Here is a 17,017-nt window from a genome sequence, read left to right as displayed (position 1 = left end):
AAGCCATATTCACAACAACACATTCTGTTACAATGTTTGAAATAAATATTGTTCAAATGAGTTTTTACTGTCATAGATATTTTAAACAAAACCAGACTATCCCAGTGCATTGCTCAAAATCAAAAAAGGTCATGAAGAGCAAAAACAGAAACAGAAACTAAACCTAAGAAAAGCAGCCTGGCATATTTTCCTGGACTTTTTATCAAGTTTACATATTCATACCTCCATATTGTGTCCAGAAATATTCACTGTACAGTTAAGCCCCCGAGTTATTCCAAACTGACAAGCATGTTGTCCTGGGTTTAGCAGTAGCAGTCATTTTTCTCCTTATTGGTAGTTGGTGCAGTGCTGTGCTTTGACTTTCGGCCTGGGAGCAGAGCTGATAAAAATGATGTTTTGGTTTGGCCAAGGACTTTGTGAGCCTCATGCTCTGCCAGGGAGGAGGGGAAGCCAGGAGGAAGCAGAGACAGGACACCTGACCCAAACTGACCAAAGATTTATTCCATACCACAGCACGTCATGCACAGGAGGTAACTGGAAGAGTTCCCCGGAAGGGCTAGGTGGACTGCAGGGTTGGAGGAGGTATCAGCTGGTGCTTGGTCGGGGTGGGGGAGGGCAAGTTATCCATTGCCTGGTGATGAGGTGTTGTATTCTCCTCCCTTCTTATTTACTTTATCATTATTATTATTGGTGGTAGCAGTAGTGATTTGTGTTATACCTTAGTTACTAAACTGTTCTTATCTCAACCTGTGGGAGTTGCATTCTTTTTGATTCTCCTCTCTGTCCCTCTGGGAATAGGGGGAGGGCAAGAAGGGGGGGAGTGAGTGAAAAGCTGTCTGGCTGGGTTCAAACCACGACACACATCGAAAACTCCTTTTTCATACACCCTCTTTCATATCCTCCCTGGTCTTTTATGACCTCCTTTCAGTCAATTTTACAAGATCTATTGCTCTTGTCCATGAGATTTGCCTTACCATACAGACTGAACCATGCTGTACTTAAACCGCTGAACCCATGCAGCACACTGTCATGTATTAGAAAACAATGCTTAAGTAGCCAAAGCACCCACATATCTTTGTGGAAGACTACTTCAGTACCGCAAATACTATTCTATAATTCTTCAATAATTATTTTTCCAGAAGAATGAAGAGCTTGTTGTAAATTCAATTATACATATTTAATGAGATTAACAGATTAATATATTAAATTTTAAGCACTGTCTTCTCAAGACAGACACAGGACAACAGATGAAAGAGCCAAAAACCACTTCTGCAGAAGCAAGATAAATTTTATAGTATTCATCACCTTATGCCTTACGTCCCTAAACAACTGCTTTTATTATAGTTTCACTCTGTTCATTAAACAATCCTATTAAACAACTGAAAGAACTGTAAAAGGAAACTAGCAAAGGAAGCACTTAAAGTGCGAAATGTTGTTAGTCACAAATATCCAATGGAACAAGGCATACTGGTACAAGTGTTTTGCATGTACTACATCCAGCTTTGCACACACAAACACAACTCTTAGACCCATACCTGTTAAAGCAATAATCTTGTTAAAAGCACTGTTTAAAAAAACCCATAATATATCAGAAGTGTGTTTTCCACTTAATTCTTTCATACTGTAGAAATCAAGAAGTCTAAATAGTAGTTTCAGAGGGACCAAATCTATTTTAGAAAATGACAAAAAAAAAACCCCCACTTATTCTGGGAGGCTATTAATTTAAGAACAGCCAGACTCATTTTCTCGTAAGGATTTTCTTACAGTCATAGTAACACTTCTTTTTCCCCATCTCACCTCATGGAACTTGTAGTACCTCACATTTCAGAAATGTACTTCCAAATAAATTTGCCTGGAACTGGCCTAAAGATTAAAAGTAACTTTGCACAGGTGAGACATGGGAACATGGGTGACATGACTGCTTAAGTTCCTCATGATAGCACTTTCAGAAGACTCTATATTAACAACTGAAAGTTAAGAAAATTAATGGGTCTGTGGTGGGGGAGGGTGTCAGTTGGGATGGTAGAGACAGGAAAGAAAGGGGTTTGTTTTGTGGTTGGGTTGTGAGTTGCTGTACTCTTTTTACGCAGTGCTGATTCACAAGTGCGTATCAGAAGACACACTGAACATACCAGATTCAACAGCACACGCATTTCCTCGCTCTGTCTTTGGCACAAGTTCTGCTCGCTCTTTATTTGTTATGGGAAATCTCTGAATTAAATTCCGAACAGCATGTTTTGTACTGGGAGCCAAGACACAAGTCATTATTGCATGTGCTAGTTCTGATCCATCCTTCTTCTTCACAGTCAGGTACCGATTTGCTCCTTTTCTGGCAGGGGAGAAAAAATAAATAAAAAAAAGGTACTTTCAGAACATGCAACCTATTTAGATCTATTTAATGATCTTCAACTGTAATTCTTAAGTCCCAAGCACAAATACAGGCTGGGAAGAGAACACTTCGAGAGCAGCCCTGAGAAGAAGGACTTGGAGGTGTTGGCTGACAAGAATCTCAGTACGAGCCAGCTTTGGTGTGCACTCACAGCCCAGAAACCAACTGTATGCTGGGCTGCATCTAAAGGAGCGTGACCAGCTGACCTGGTTTCAGCAGCAGCAGTCATTTTTCTCCTTCTTAGTAGCTGGTGCAGTTCTGTGTTTTGACTTTCGACCTGGGAACAGCGCTGGTAACACCAATGTTTTTAGCTGCTGCTCAGTAATGTCTACTCTGACCAAGGACTTTCTGAGTCTCATGCTCTGCCAGGGAGGAGGGGAAGTCGGGAGGAAGCAGAGACAGGACACCTGACCCAAACTAGCCAAAGAGGTATTCCATACCATAGCATGTCATACGCAGTCTATAAACTGGGGGCAGTTACCTGGAAGGGCTAGATTATTGATCCGGTCAGGCTGGGTATCAGTTTGTGAGTGGTGAGCGGTTGTATTCTCTTCCCTTGTTAGTTCCCTTATCATTATTGTAATTGGTGGTAGCAGTAGTGGTTTTGTGTTATACCTTAGTTACTGGACTGTTCTTATCTCAACCGTGGGAGTTACATTCTTTTGATTCTCCTCCCCACCCCTCTGGGAGCAAGGGGGTAGAGGGGGCGAAGTGAGAGAGTGGCTGTGTGGCTGACTGAGTTTAAACCACGACACCAGCAGGTCGAGGGAGGGGATTCTCCCCCTCTATTCCATTCCCATTAGACCCCATCTGCAGCTCTGCATGCAGTTCTGGGGCCCTCAAGACAAGGAGGGCCATGGACCTGCTTGAGTGAGTCCAGAGGAGGCCATGGAAATGCTGTGAAGGCTGGGGCACTTCTGCTATGGAGACAAGCTGAGAGAAGAGAAGGCTCTGAAGAGACTTTACAAGAGTCTTTCAGTACCTAAAGGGGCCTACAAGAAACCTGGAGAGGGACTTCTTACAATGGCATGTAATGCCAGGACAAGGGGGAATGCCTTTAGGCTGACAGAGGGTAGATTTAGATTAGACATAGGGAAGAAATCCTTCACTATGAGGGCAGTGAGACACTGGCAAAGGCTGTGCAGAGAAGCTGTGATGATCCATCCTTGGAAGTGCTCAAGACTGCGCCTGGGTGGGGCTTGAAGCAACCTGATCTAGGTGTCCCTACCCACAACAGACGGGTTGGAACTAGATGATCTTTAAGGTCCCTTCCAACCCAAACCATTCTATGATTCTTTCAAGACTGCTGCCAAATTATTTTCACATACAATGCTGTATCTAGAAACTTCCAAATAATGTCCTATGTAGCGTAACCAACACAAAAATAACAGAAGCATCCACAATATCACCCATAGAAAACACCTTCCACTCATGCAAGGTAGTACAGCACAGACACCGCAGACTTCAGACAACTACACCCAGCATAATCCTGTGATGAGGCCTTCATAATGTAACATTGTTCTGCTTACCTTTCTGTAAAAGCCTATCACTATGTTATGTCTATCAACAAACGGACATAACAGACAAACAGGCAGCCTTGCAGTGATATTTTAAGCCTTAATGACATTCAGTAAAACAGCGACTCCTAGAGTGTTAATTATCAAAGATGTACAACGTAGAATACTCCAAACTATAACACTGCATTTGTTCTCAGACTGAACTCTGATACTAAAATGTAAAGTACTGTTGTAAACACATTTGAAACTGAACTACCTTGTGCCTGGGCTACAATGATGTACCAACACTTTGAAAATGACTTCTCAGGGTCACAAGCTCACAAAAGGTCACACCAAGAAGCTGTGTCAGGGGAAGTTCAGGCTGGACATCAGGAAAGGGTTCTTCACAGAGAGGGTGGTCTCTGGAACAGGCTCCCCAGGGAGGTCACAGCACCAAGCCTGCCAGAGTTCAACGGGCATACAGATAATAAGTCATATGGTTTAGTGTTAGGTAGTCCTGAGCGAACCAGGAATTTGAACTTGATCCTTATGGGTCCCTTCCAACTTGAAATAGTCTATGTAAACAGTTACCAGTAATACTATAGAATCTAATTGGGAACCACTCAGAGGTAGCTACAAATTTCTAAAAGAATCAAGATGGATTCCAGACAGGTTTACCCAGTACACCCGTACACGCTGTAAGCACAGCCACTGTACAATCTAAGCATGTTCCTGCTAACCATCTGCACGCATCTGACAAGTCCAACACTCCATACTTCCAAAATATGCTGCAAAGATATGTAAGTTCATCCAAATTTACTGTCTGAGGCACCTGTGGCAAAAATCAACTGTACCATTCTGAGACAGGAACCACACTGGAACAGCACTATACTTGAATAAGGTCTTCTGAAACCAAGCTATACATTCAACACAACCAGTGCTGAATACACTTATCTGTATTTACTGAACATTAAGCATGACCAAAAATGAGGAGCAGCAAATGCTGCTACAGATTAACAGAAGTCTACACAGAGACAAGTTGTATGTGACACTCCTGTAACTTTCCCTTTCCTGTTGCTTTGGCACCTGAACTCCCAAAGGAGCCGGATTGTTATCTTTCAAGCAAGCTCATAAGGTCAGTGAACAGGGGTTTTATCTTCACAAGATCACAGAAGGGTAAGGAAAAGAAATGTTATCATGCTTGCATATGAACCCCCTTCTGCACTTCTCAATAGAAAAACCTCCTTTGGACGTGCTACTCCAGGTTACACTTTTATCTGTCAAGGTATGAGATTCTATGCAAAACTGCTGGGCAAACAATAGTGCATGAAAAAAAGAACAGATATTGGCTTAGCAAGGCTTTTTCATGGACCCATGAAATCCCCAGAACAAAGGCAAGCTACCAAACAAAGCACAAGTGTTTTTAGTAGACATAGTAGACACAACATAAAGTACAAACATCCTTGGGTTTATGCCATTTTGTAAACTTTTGTCTCTGACACTATTCCCTGCAACAGCACAGGATATGCTAAAAACACAGATATTTTTAACACTAGTCATACATTTGCACCAAAAAATTAAAACAATAAATAAAAATCAGACTCCAACTTACCCTTTACTTTTAGATATCAGCCCAAGAGACTGACAGAGACGGTGAACAAATGCTCTTTCAGTACTAGTGAAAGAAGAAGGAAATTCCATTTCTAGAAAGGTATCAAAAAAAGCAAATTAACTACACAACATGCAGTATCCTTGACATCTTAACTCAATGTTACCAGTTTTTCAATCTCCGTACCTATCATACTCTGCCGTGAACAACAGAATTACGGTATCTTTAACTATTTTACGACTCGTATCTGCAAGCGAAGTATTCGGGCAGGAAGGGGCTGAGGAACTGCTGCTGCTGAACCAATACCGAGCCTCCGCGCCTAGATGCTCGTCACCCCGCTGCAGGCCTTATTCGGTGCCGGCCCAGCTCAGGAGTCCACAGCTTCCCCGCCGCCACGGGCAGGCCCGGCACACACCTGCCCCACGCCGCCTCTTTCTCCTACGGCCGGGCTGCCGCAACGCACCTTTCTCCTCTCCGTACCGGAACCGCTCCAGGGCGAGGTTCACCGCGATCTCCACCTCCTCGTCAACGCGGATATCCTTCAGCCTCTTGCGTCGGCCGCGGCCCGCAGCAGGGCCGGCCGGTGTGGGGGTACCCGAACACCCACCGGCCTGTCGTGGGGAGACGCTACTGGGTAGAGACATGGCCTCACAACTGGTGACGGCAGCCCAAAGCGGCGCCAGATGCTGTTGCGGAGACTACGAGGGGAACGGGAGAGCGCTGAGGAACCGAGCAGCGAGAGGCGCGCCGCCCAGCGTCCTGGCGTCACGCGCGGGGTAGGGCGCGCAAGTAGGAGCCTGTAGATGGCGCTGCGGAAGGCAGATCCTGAGGCGTTACCCGCCCACCGGGAGCGCGCGCTTCTCAGCGCCCGCGGCCCCTTATCTCCCCAGAGAGGTCGGCAGGCCCGCCCGAACTCAGTGCCCTCTGGCCAGCGGCTGCCCATGGCCGATCCCTAGACTCCCGTACGTCAGCAACCAAGGTACTTAATGCTACATCATTATAGCCGGTTTTTTTTTTGCGATGTTCAGCGCTGGCATGTCAGTTCAAGCCTGAGGAAGACTCGTTTACTTCATCTTGAAGACCCCTACTCACAAGAGGAAGCCTATTTACTTCATGTGAAGACCCCTGCCCAAGACCACCAGGAGGCACTGCCCATGAGTGGAGAGCCTTTTAGCTCATTATAATAAAAAGCAGAGATAGAATATAAATGTATAGGCGTATTGTGCAACCTAATACATATGTACGACTTTACAGGATAAATGTAGAATGAAAACACCACTGAGGTGCGCATGCCTTTTGGAGGACCAATCCCCCGTGCGCCTTCAGCTGAATAAAGCATACCTACTTTACAACTTTAACAAGTTCTGAAGTCTATTCCGCTATCAATCACCTCCCTCAATCTGCTGGTCACATTTCTTTCGATGCAGCCCAGTGCACTGTTGGTTTCTGGGCTGTCAGCACACATTAAAACCGGGTCATAATCAGTTTATCATCCATCAATACCCCCAAGTCCTTCTCTGCAAGGCTGCTCTGAATCACTTCTCCACCCAGCCTGTAGCTGTGCCTGGGGCTGCCCTGACCCAGGTGTAGGACCTTGCACTTGGCCTTGTTGAACTTAATGAGATCAGCACTGGCCCACCTCTCAAGCATGTCAAGGTCCCTCTGGATGGCACTACTTCTTCCAGTGTGTCAACTGAACCACACAGCTTGGTGTCATCAACAGATTTTCTAAGGGTGCATCAATCCCACTGCCCATGTCGCTGACAAAGGATGTTGCACAGGATCAGTCCCAACACCAATCCCTGAGGAACACCATTCATCACTGGTCTCCATATGGACTTTGAGCCCTTCACCACAACTCTCTGCATGTGGCCATGCAGCCAATTCTTTCTCCACCGAGTGGTCCATTCATCAAATTCATGTCTCTCCGTCTTCCTTGGTATCAACAGTAATAAATGAAAGTTCATAACTTGTTTGAAAGAGTCATGTCAGAAATGTTTACTTACAAGCCTGGTTTTGTTACCAGTTCATGTGTGTCTTAACAGCATCGTCTTGCCTTTCTACAAAAAACCCTCATGTGGTTCTGCAAAATTCCCGAGGCCCTATTCTGACCTCAACTTAGAACTTTGTGTGTATAACAGCTCACAGAGATGATAACTAGTTGTTAAGTTAGGTCTCATCTATATAGTTAACAGCATGATGACACCTGAGTGCATGCTGCATGACAAATTTCTTAATACATAGCTTGCAACTTTTATTGCTGTGTTGATTCTCCAGTATGGAGAAAAAAAAAAAGTGTAGTCACTCAAATAAAAATACATGACTCAAAGTACTCAGTGGGGATACACACTGAGAAAGAAAGAACTATTTTTACATACTCCTGCTGGAAAATAAAGCTGAAGTCTGAATTCACACCTAATGTAACTGTTTATAGCATTACACTAGATGTTAATCTGCCTGCAGGACTTTAAGACAAGAGCTCATAAAATACTCGTGAAATAAAGGGAAGCCTGACTCAGTAAACGAATAGCGTTTGAATTTAACACATTGTAAAGATGAGTGAGTACTGGCATGCTGTGCATGATTTTTACTATCTGCTTGTTTTGGTTTTTTTGTTTGTTTTGTATTTTTTTTTCTATCTGCTTGGTTTTCACTAAAAATATACCTGCCAACCATTTCAAACAACCAATAAATCATCGTCCCAAACTGCTGATACAAATTACAGAAGTCAGCATTTGGGCAATAAAATCTTTTGAACACAGAGTAGTTCCATGCTCCAGTGAAGAAGGAGGAAGATTTTCTTGAGAAGTCGTTGCCTGGGTACTGCATACTGCAGTGAGTGTGATCTGCACTGAGTGTATAAAAAGAAAGGAGTGAGGGCAGAATAGTGCCCTAAGCCCACTTCTTGGGGCAACTGTGAAAACTGGTCTTCTGTTTTGGTGAATTTACTTCCAAAAATCCTAAGTGTGATTCTGCACCACCTTTGGGATTGCCCTACCCCGGCCTGCGGAAGGAGGAGCGGCAACATCCTCTCTGGAGTCCATGGAATCCAAACATGCCCATACTGGTGTGGCATAGAACGTGCCTTACGGTGTGGTAACACAGGTCGAGCTTCCCATTAGTTTTCTCTGAGGCTTTTGAGAAAAGACCTTTACATACAGGTCTATGCCAGCCAGCAAAGGAAGTGTTCTTTTGCATTCAGCCAGGTCTTCAACTAGTGTAACATTTTCTCTTTGATAAAAACAGTGGAAATCTCAGTATCTTCTCTCTTCATAACTTTCTGGACATGGTGCGCCCTTCCTGCCAGGGACAGTGGAAATGCACTTCAGGAAGGATTGTTCCTTCTATGGCACAGTTTGTTCTCTGTTTTTAACTTGGTTGGTTGGTTGGGTTTTGTTGGTTGTTTTTTTTTTGTTTGTTTGTTTGTTTGTTTGTTTGCTTTGGTTTGGTTTTGCCATCTGAAATTCACATTTATGGCTGCAGGAGTGAACTGCCACATAATTCGTAGCAGACACCATGATGTGGGGAACTACAGCTTAGTGCAGTGTGACACAACTTACGTGGATCATGACACAAACCAGCAAACTCAGCTGGTTTTACTGTCTTGGATGCCATACCACACCTAGCATATCAGCTGCTCCTACCAGCTAAGAGGAACTGGTGCAAGTGAAAGTCAGAAAATCAAAGTCTGAAACTACTGCACTAGGTTTTCTTGAGACGTGCCTTGAGACACAAAAAGTAACTACCACTTATCTCCCAGAAGGGGAAAAGCTAGCAGGAAGAACTCAGGTTCATTGGGATTGGTGTAGTTGCTGTGCTTGGAGTAAAATTAGCTTTTCCACTCCATCTGGGAAACTGCTCAACAGAGATTGAAGCATGAAACCAGTGCACTGGAGTTAAAACATTTTTATTTCTTCCTTTTCTTCATACCTTCAAGTAAGATACATGTTGTTGCTATCGAAAACCCATTCATAATTGAAACCAAGTCAGGTCTGAAACATGTTTAACATATTCTAGGTGAGGGAAAAGGTAGTAAGTAAGTAAGGAAAGCCATTTATGTACCAAACCCCTGCAGCTACTGTATTACCCCAGTGCAGAATGTTACCAAATAAGAATTGTGACATTCCACAGAGGTGTAAATGATTAATTACAAACAGGACACAGAGTGTACAGAAGACCACAGGATAAAGAGGAAGAACTTTTTTATGTTGACGGTGGCAGAGCACTGGAACAGGATGCCTATGTGGGGTTGTGAAGTCTCCTCTGGAGACATTCAAAACCCTGGACATGTTCCTGTGTAAGCTGCTTCAGGCAGCCCTGCCTTAACAGGGAGGTTTTACTAGGTGATCTACAGAGGTCCCTTCCAACTCTAATGATTCTGTGATTCTGTGAAGTAGAAGCTGCTGTGAGTGATCAGGTGTCAGCAGACTAAGGAGTGATAAAACCATATATTTTGCAAGCAAGAGGTTTAAAAAAAGATCAACTCTGTAACATTGAACATGTGGAAATAAAAAACTGCCTTTGAAGACTTGTGAGAGAATATTACTCTGCTAGTTTTGCAGGTACGGAGGTTTCACATTTCAAATGCAGTTTGGTTCCAGTTCTCCACAGTCCTACGCCTGGCCTCAACCCACCTGTTTAGCAAGGGAGCATCATTTATAAGCATTCTGCAAAATGTCACCATATGGGATCAAGGCCTTGCTAAGTCTTAGAGTTTGGTCTGGCTTTTCATTTTGCTGTGCTGTTTTTACCATGGAGTTGGAAAAGATACTACACCTCAGTACAAGATTTTATTCTTATTTAAGATCTTGATTATTTGCTTCTGTGCTTTCTTTAACTGTGTGAAAGCTTGACACAACCCAGTTTTACGAATTCAAACGAAAAATACCTGGACCTTGGTAAATGACATTGTCCTAGTTTTTGAGTGTCAGCTCTCAGGTTCTGTTCCTAGACTTAATTTTATTTTCATCCATCTCCATTAGGAACCTGTCACAGGATCTGTGATCCATATAATTGAAGGAGTGATTATAAGTATACTTACAAGTAATTATACTTACTGTACACCAAATAAGGTGGTGAGTTGAAGTACTGTGCTGTTTTGTGCGTGATTGGAATTTGTTTTCTCCTTTTCTCTTGGGACTTGCCTTATTCAGTGGTTCCACAGCTGCACAGAGTTTTGTGGGACTTTATTCTCCACAGGTCCTTTCATCGTAACCATAACCATCATAAGCATCGTAACCAAAAAAGGAACAAGTTATGGGGGAAGACAGATGGAATAATTTAGATGAAAAGCCAGGAAGACACCCTGCAATACTTAGTTTAGCATGCAGAAAAAGGTATCCATCTTTAAACGTTGTGTCTAGAAAATAAATGCCCAAGAATCAGCATTCATTAAAGGCTTATGTATTTCAGAGTCTGTGTTTGTTACGAGTAGTACACAATCAGAATATATTCAAACTTGGATTTTCTGAACCTTTCATATTTTTTAATTAGTTGGCTTTCCTGTTCTTGTGGTAGACATCAGACATGTGAATAATACAGCACTGATAGCTGGAGCTATCATTTTAAATTTAGTGAAGTTAGTTGGTGTGTTTTATGCAGGTTATTGCATTTTTCTTTCCTTATTGGTATTAATAATCTGGAAAAAATACTTTTATCTCAGTCTTGTTGTTACATGTTATTGTATTCTTTTTCTTGCAAGCTTGATGTCCAGGTAGATTGTAGTGTAGAAAAAATAAACAATGAGTCACTTGAGAATGCAGTTGTCAAACTTTGATCCCTTTGAAAATTACCTTCCAGTTAACGTGTAAGTGCTGAATTTGTTTCTTATCTTTATTTTTATTAAATTTTATTAATTTTTAATGAGGTTGTTGCTAATACATGTTATTTGGTTTATGACTGTAAGAGAATTGAACCTCTTTAAAGCCTGTGATTGCCCTTTTGTGGCCCTGGATGAAAAAAAAAAGTGTTAAAACTTGTTTGTTTTGTGTTCTTGGTTTGTTGTTCCCCTGTTATGTTTTCTTGGGTTTCTTGGTGGCAATTCTGAAATACTGCAATCACTGATGTAACTGATATATGCTATCATTGATATACCCTATTACTCTCCCCCCAGGGGTGATGGGGAGCCGGGGACCTCACAAGATGCTTTGGTACCTGGCCTTTCTAGCAAATCCATAGCCCTAGGTTTATAATGCAGAAACCGCTGCTGGCTGTTCTAGCAGTATGACTGGGACCACAATAGGCATTTGAATTTGTCTCAGTCATGTGTGATCGCATCTTCTGCTTCTGGCAGACAAGGCAGTTAGCATCCTACATAACCACTGTTGTTTCCAAGGAGCAACTTTCTAGATGTGCTCAGAATTAATTTGCTAAAATCTATAGTTTGATGTTAATGCATGGGTTGACTGTTTTGGAAGGCACTTGGATGAAAGAAGAGTTCCACCAGTGGGTGGTTAACTCCTTCATTTTCTTTGTCTCCCATTGTTTGTCTGGTTTGAGGATGCTGTTGTGAATGAATTCTAAAACAATTTTTAAAAAATCCTCCGTCATAGACCGAGTGGGGTACAGTAGTTAGTGTCTGAAACTGGTTCAAGCAACAGCTCATGCCTGTTTTGAGGGGAAGCAAGGAGCCTCACAAGAGGCTTGGACACCTGGCCTTTTCTTGCAGCTGCCCAGCCCTAAACTAGGTGCCTGTATGCCTTATGAAATGAACTAGGAAAACTGGAGGTTTCATGGTTTTCTTTGAAGTCAGCCTGTGCTGCTTAATGAGTTGTTCCACTGTGTGCGGTCCTGAAGTTTTGCTCTGTTTGCATGATAATTTGTTCAGTTACGTAACTCCCCTGGCCGAAAACTAGCTCAGTAAGAAATATTTATTTCTAGCATGGTCAGTTCTTGGTTCTGGCTTCTGATGTTTAGTATTAGCACAAGGTGGGGTAAGAAACTTGAGCTTGGGGTTTAATTGTGATCCCTCTGTTTATATCTGCTTGATTTTTAAACATGATTCACTCCAAGTGCTCCAAGCTCTAAAAGTTAATTCATTATCATAAAAATGGCACTGTTTTAAGAGGTGTAAAACTACAGCAGAGGTTTTTATTTAGACTTTTGGTATCTCAGCTGGAAAATGAAGGAGAATTGCAAGGCTAGTGTTGTGTCTAATTATGTGTTGTCCAAAGGATGGACTTTAGATGTCCTCTAACAAAAAATAGCTATGCTGTAGATACGTGGCTTTTCAAATCCACGTTACTTTTACTGTGAATGTTCATATGCATCTTTTAGAGTAAATAATAGTAATGTTGAAGTCATCCTAACATAGTGACTGTTTGCATGCATGATGTATGTAATTAACATAGCTGTAACGAGCTTTGAATAATTGTAATCAGCATGTTGAATATCTCTTCTGAGAGTTTTCTGCAGCATACTTTCTTATATTTAGTAGAACAAACCAGTATTTATGTAGTATTAGCAGGTATTCTATATAATCCCTATATAATTTTCAAGGGTAAGTTAGGTAACGAAGACCAGACTGCCTCTGAACATAAACTATGCTCCTAATAGTTCCTGCTACGTGGCAGAGTCTGTAGGTTGAACTGATACTGTGTTTTAGCAAAATTTGAATCTAGTAAGCAGCACAAAAGAAAACACAGAATGGCTGAGGCCCTATTCACAAACTCTGCTTCTCTGTTGATAAAAGGATCTTTGTTTGCAATAGCTTTGTCTCCAGAGATGACAGCCATAGCCAAAAATGGACACACTTTTTTCACAGGTCATGAGACACAGTTTGTGTTAACAGTTTGATGTAGATGTTTGGAGTATGCCATTTAGGTTATTTCTCATGCATAGAATGTGCATTTGTTGTGCCATCTATAAAACACACACTTGTGTTCTGGAATTTCCTGTGACAGGCTGGCAGTCATGTCCATCTCTGGTAGGAAATGGGGGGAACCAGACACACTGTGGTGGAAGGCGTTGACTGTCAAAGGGAACCTTCCTCCTGCTTTCGCAGAAGAAGGAGTGCTGGTATAGGTGTCATGCCTGCAGTAGTACTGCGAGACGTAGCCTAGGCGGGACAGGGCAGTGAAGTAAAAGCTTAGCTAGTTGAATTATTAATATAAGTGTACAGGGCTTGGGGGCTGCTTGACTGTTAACTCTTTCCTGATGTTGCTCAGTGTAGCAGAACAGCGTTAGGTTCAAGTTAATTGTGAACTGACAGAACAGGCATTGGGACATGCAAGGCAGAAAATGAAACTAGCAAAGAGTTCAGAGTGTAATGAAAAAAATACCTCAGAGTATGGTAGCAGTAACAGGAAAACCAGGGAAAGATTACCTAAGAGATGGAGCCAGTAAGCTGTTGATGGCTGAGAAGTATAAAATGTTCTCTTTTCTATAGTTTGCAACACTGAAAATATCAAGTGGAGTGAGATGGTTCCTGCAAATAGGACCAGTAACAAATACCTTGAAAGGAAGAAGAAGGAAAAGTTACAGAGTAGTTGGTGTTGTTTCAGTTAGCTGTACTTGAAAATATTGATGTAAAATTCATAAGGACTGGACTATTTTGCAGTTGTTGTTTGGTTGGTTGGTTGGTTTTGTTTTTTCCCATGGGTTTTCCAAAAGATAGGATTAACAGAAAATGGGGACAGAAAATACGCTTCTTTTCTGCAAAATTGTGACACGGGGATCCATCTGCAGACAGCCTATAACTGGCTGAATATGGATTTATTAAGAAAAAGTTGTGTCAAACCCATTTGATCTTTCTCAATTCTAGTAAGAATAGTTGTTGGAAGTGAAAGAACAGCTGCCTTCTGGCTTGCCTTTGTTAAGGCTTTTGATGTTGTTTTATGACACTTATAAGTGAGCCAGAGAAGCAGGGTAAGGGAAAGAGTTTGGTTTGGGTTTGTTTTCAAGCTTAATTTAGAGATCATTAGATATCGTTAGTTCGTTTTACAAGTAAAAGACTGTATCAAACTGAAATTGGAAGCATGGCCTGGGCCAGATCAGTACATTTAATGGTTAATGATCTGGATGACCTCATGAGTAAGCTTTCTTAAATCTGAAATTACACCAAGTTGAGGAAGATCGGAGGCATGCTGGAGGACAAGATTGGAGTAAGAATTGGGGTTGATGAATTGAAGGTATGGCCTGAAAAAAAATCAATTGAGGTAAAGTATGGATAAGTACTTGATAGTATTTGGTGGTAAAAATACAGGATTTGTGATGGAAGAAAATCCTCTGGGGTCTGAAGTTAAACTAGAATTAACAGTATCGTGCTATTGTAAGATACTCTTTTCCATGTATGTTTTAATGTGGTGTTTAGTTTTGCATGCCCTTACCCATCAGGATGGTGGATCAGTTTTAGCTGTCAAGAGCAGCTCACTAAAGGTAATCAAAGATGCAGAAATTTGAGTTCTTGGAAGAAGGTGGGACATGTGATGTTGTGTTTTAAATAGGTAATGACTTTTTTTCTTATCCACTGTGACTGCAGAAACAGACTGTTAACTTTCTTATATAATGTTCTGAATTACAGCTGGGATGTTTTAAATTAGGAAACTTGCAGGAGAGAACAGTGATGCGCTAGGACAGATAGCAGTGGAGGTCATGGCAGCCCTAAAAAGAGCTTAGACACCCATCCATCAGTGATGACAAGGGTACGTTTTTCCCTGTCATTTGGTACAGTGTTGGATAATCTTCCTTTGCAAGTCTTATTATATGCTTATTATGTGCATGGTCTTACTATGTGCTGTATTTCTGTGTGGTGACATTTTAATAGCATAAAGCTCTTTCAGTTGACCTGTAGAATTCTGAGAATGGAGTTCTGCACTACTCCTCTTTAGATTTCAAACACAGCTAAACCTCCTTGTTTTCCTTCACCTTTTCATTCAGTTTTCCAGAACAGACTCCTCCCAGCTTCCTTTACTTCCAGCTATTATTTCTCCTTTTTATTCTCCTGAAGCTTGTCTGACTCTCATTTTCCCTTGATCCTGTAACAGCAGCTGTGTACCCTGGTTCTTCTCATGATGCCGTGTTGGGAATTGTAGAATCATAGAATGGTTTGGATTGGAAAGGACCTTAAGATCATCTAGTTCTGACCCCCTGCTATGGGCAGGGATGCCTCGCACTAGACCGTATCACCAAGAAAATAGATGATGTTTGAGAATGTAGGAGAACAGTTCAAAGCAATATTGTGTTTCTAGTGCAGAGGTTAATTTCTGTACTCTAAAAATGCTGGCACCATGATGTGGTTGGTGTTATGCTCCTCTGTTTTTTCTCCTTCCTTGTATGGGCTAATTTTTCCCTGTGAACATGGCCGTCTTGTTAACTTCTGCAGCACTTTTCTTGTCTTCTTTTTTTTATTTTTTATTTTAGTCATGTGTGTTCTCACTGTTAGAACTTCATTGCCTGTCTTATGTTGTATAAGAGGTTATTTGCTGAGTTTTGCAATGTGTCTCTTGTGCTTGTATGATAATCAAGCAAATGTGCAAGACCCCATATAGACTCAAAAAATGCAGAACCCAGTATTTGTGGAAAAAAATACCTCTTTGTGGAACTTTGGCCTGGTTTAGTGACCTTTGTTCTTCCTCATTTTCTTTCAACTTTGTTTGCAATTTGCCTTCATTCCTTTGTATCTGGGAAAAAAAAAACAAACCAAAATCTTGTAACTAGCAATGTTCTTACATCTTACCAAGTTTTCAGGTTGCATGACAAAACATCTGCATGAATTCCCTTCCTGATCGCAGTGAGATGCTAAAATTCAAGCCTCAGTGTGAATTTTCAAAACCCAGTTATCAACGTTTCTGCTCAGCATTTTAACCAGTGTGTCCAGCTACTGTGCCTGTTCTGCATCCCATCCTGCCTGATGTTTTGACTTGCCAAAAATACCAGCTTAGTTGCAAATGTCTCCCTTGACACTTTTGCCTTGTGCTGACAATATACACACAAAAGAAAACAAAAATAATTTTGTTTAATAATCTAATCTATAGACTGTTCCAACTATGTATGAAATTAATGGTTTACACATCAATTTATCAGTCTTTCTACATGTGAGTCTAGTGCAGAGAATGAATGCACTTTATTAAAATGAGAATGAGGGCCTTCTTCCTCAACAGCAGCTGTGAGGCAGGTGTATTGTTGCAGTAAGTTCATTGTTTGTTCTTTCTTTGTAGTGTCCAGGTAGTAGTAGGTGGAAAATTCCAGCTGTTCTGAAGTTGTACTATTTACTACTTCAGAAGCTGTGACTTCAGTTATGCTTTATCTCTTCCTTTTAAAGGTACCAAAAAAATGCTGAATGTGTCTATCAGGATGACCTGCACTCAGATAGTAATAGCTTCAGTTGAGGGAATTGGAGAATCAAAAAAATACCTGTTGAAGTATTTATACGTGAAATGGCCCGTGCAAACTGGTAACTGTTGAGATTGTGATGAAGGTAATGAAATCTGATGTTTCTGAGTATAAATTGATTAGAGGAACAGAAATTTCTTTCTTGTAACTATTGCTAGTTCTGTTAATTGATTCTTCAGAAAAGCTTGCCGA

General features: G+C 41.6%; 2 protein-coding genes across 4 annotated transcripts in view; one reads left to right on the top strand and one right to left on the bottom strand.

Annotated features, from left to right (window-relative positions):
• The window catches only part of YTHDC2 (YTH N6-methyladenosine RNA binding protein C2), a 36,644-nt gene extending 30,458 nt beyond the window's left edge, over nt 1-6,186 (bottom strand). For all 3 annotated transcript variants that reach the window (XM_061369127.1, XM_061369128.1, XM_061369130.1), the window contains exons 1-3: nt 5,958-6,186; nt 5,498-5,588; nt 2,133-2,329 (exon numbers count right to left, since the gene is read on the bottom strand). In XM_061369127.1, the coding sequence (XP_061225111.1) occupies nt 2,133-2,329; nt 5,498-5,588; nt 5,958-6,138 (469 nt within the window). In that variant the 5' untranslated portion in view covers nt 6,139-6,186. The remainder of the gene's footprint in view (nt 1-2,132; nt 2,330-5,497; nt 5,589-5,957) is intronic.
• A 210-nt stretch (nt 6,187-6,396) lies between these two features.
• MCC (MCC regulator of WNT signaling pathway) overlaps nt 6,397-17,017 on the top strand; it is a 185,770-nt gene continuing 175,149 nt past the window's right edge. The window contains exon 1 of the mRNA XM_061369136.1: nt 6,397-6,473. The gene's annotated coding sequence lies outside the window, so the exon portion shown is untranslated. The remainder of the gene's footprint in view (nt 6,474-17,017) is intronic.

Source organism: Neopsephotus bourkii, unplaced genomic scaffold, assembly GCF_033783945.1.
Source record: "Neopsephotus bourkii isolate Nb327-2 ecotype Australia unplaced genomic scaffold, CSIRO-AGI_Nbou_v1 NB_1476, whole genome shotgun sequence".
NCBI classification, from domain to species: domain Eukaryota; kingdom Metazoa; phylum Chordata; class Aves; order Psittaciformes; family Psittacidae; genus Neopsephotus; species Neopsephotus bourkii.
Note: the sequence above shows the minus strand (reverse complement) of the source record. Positions and strands in the feature narration are given on the sequence as shown.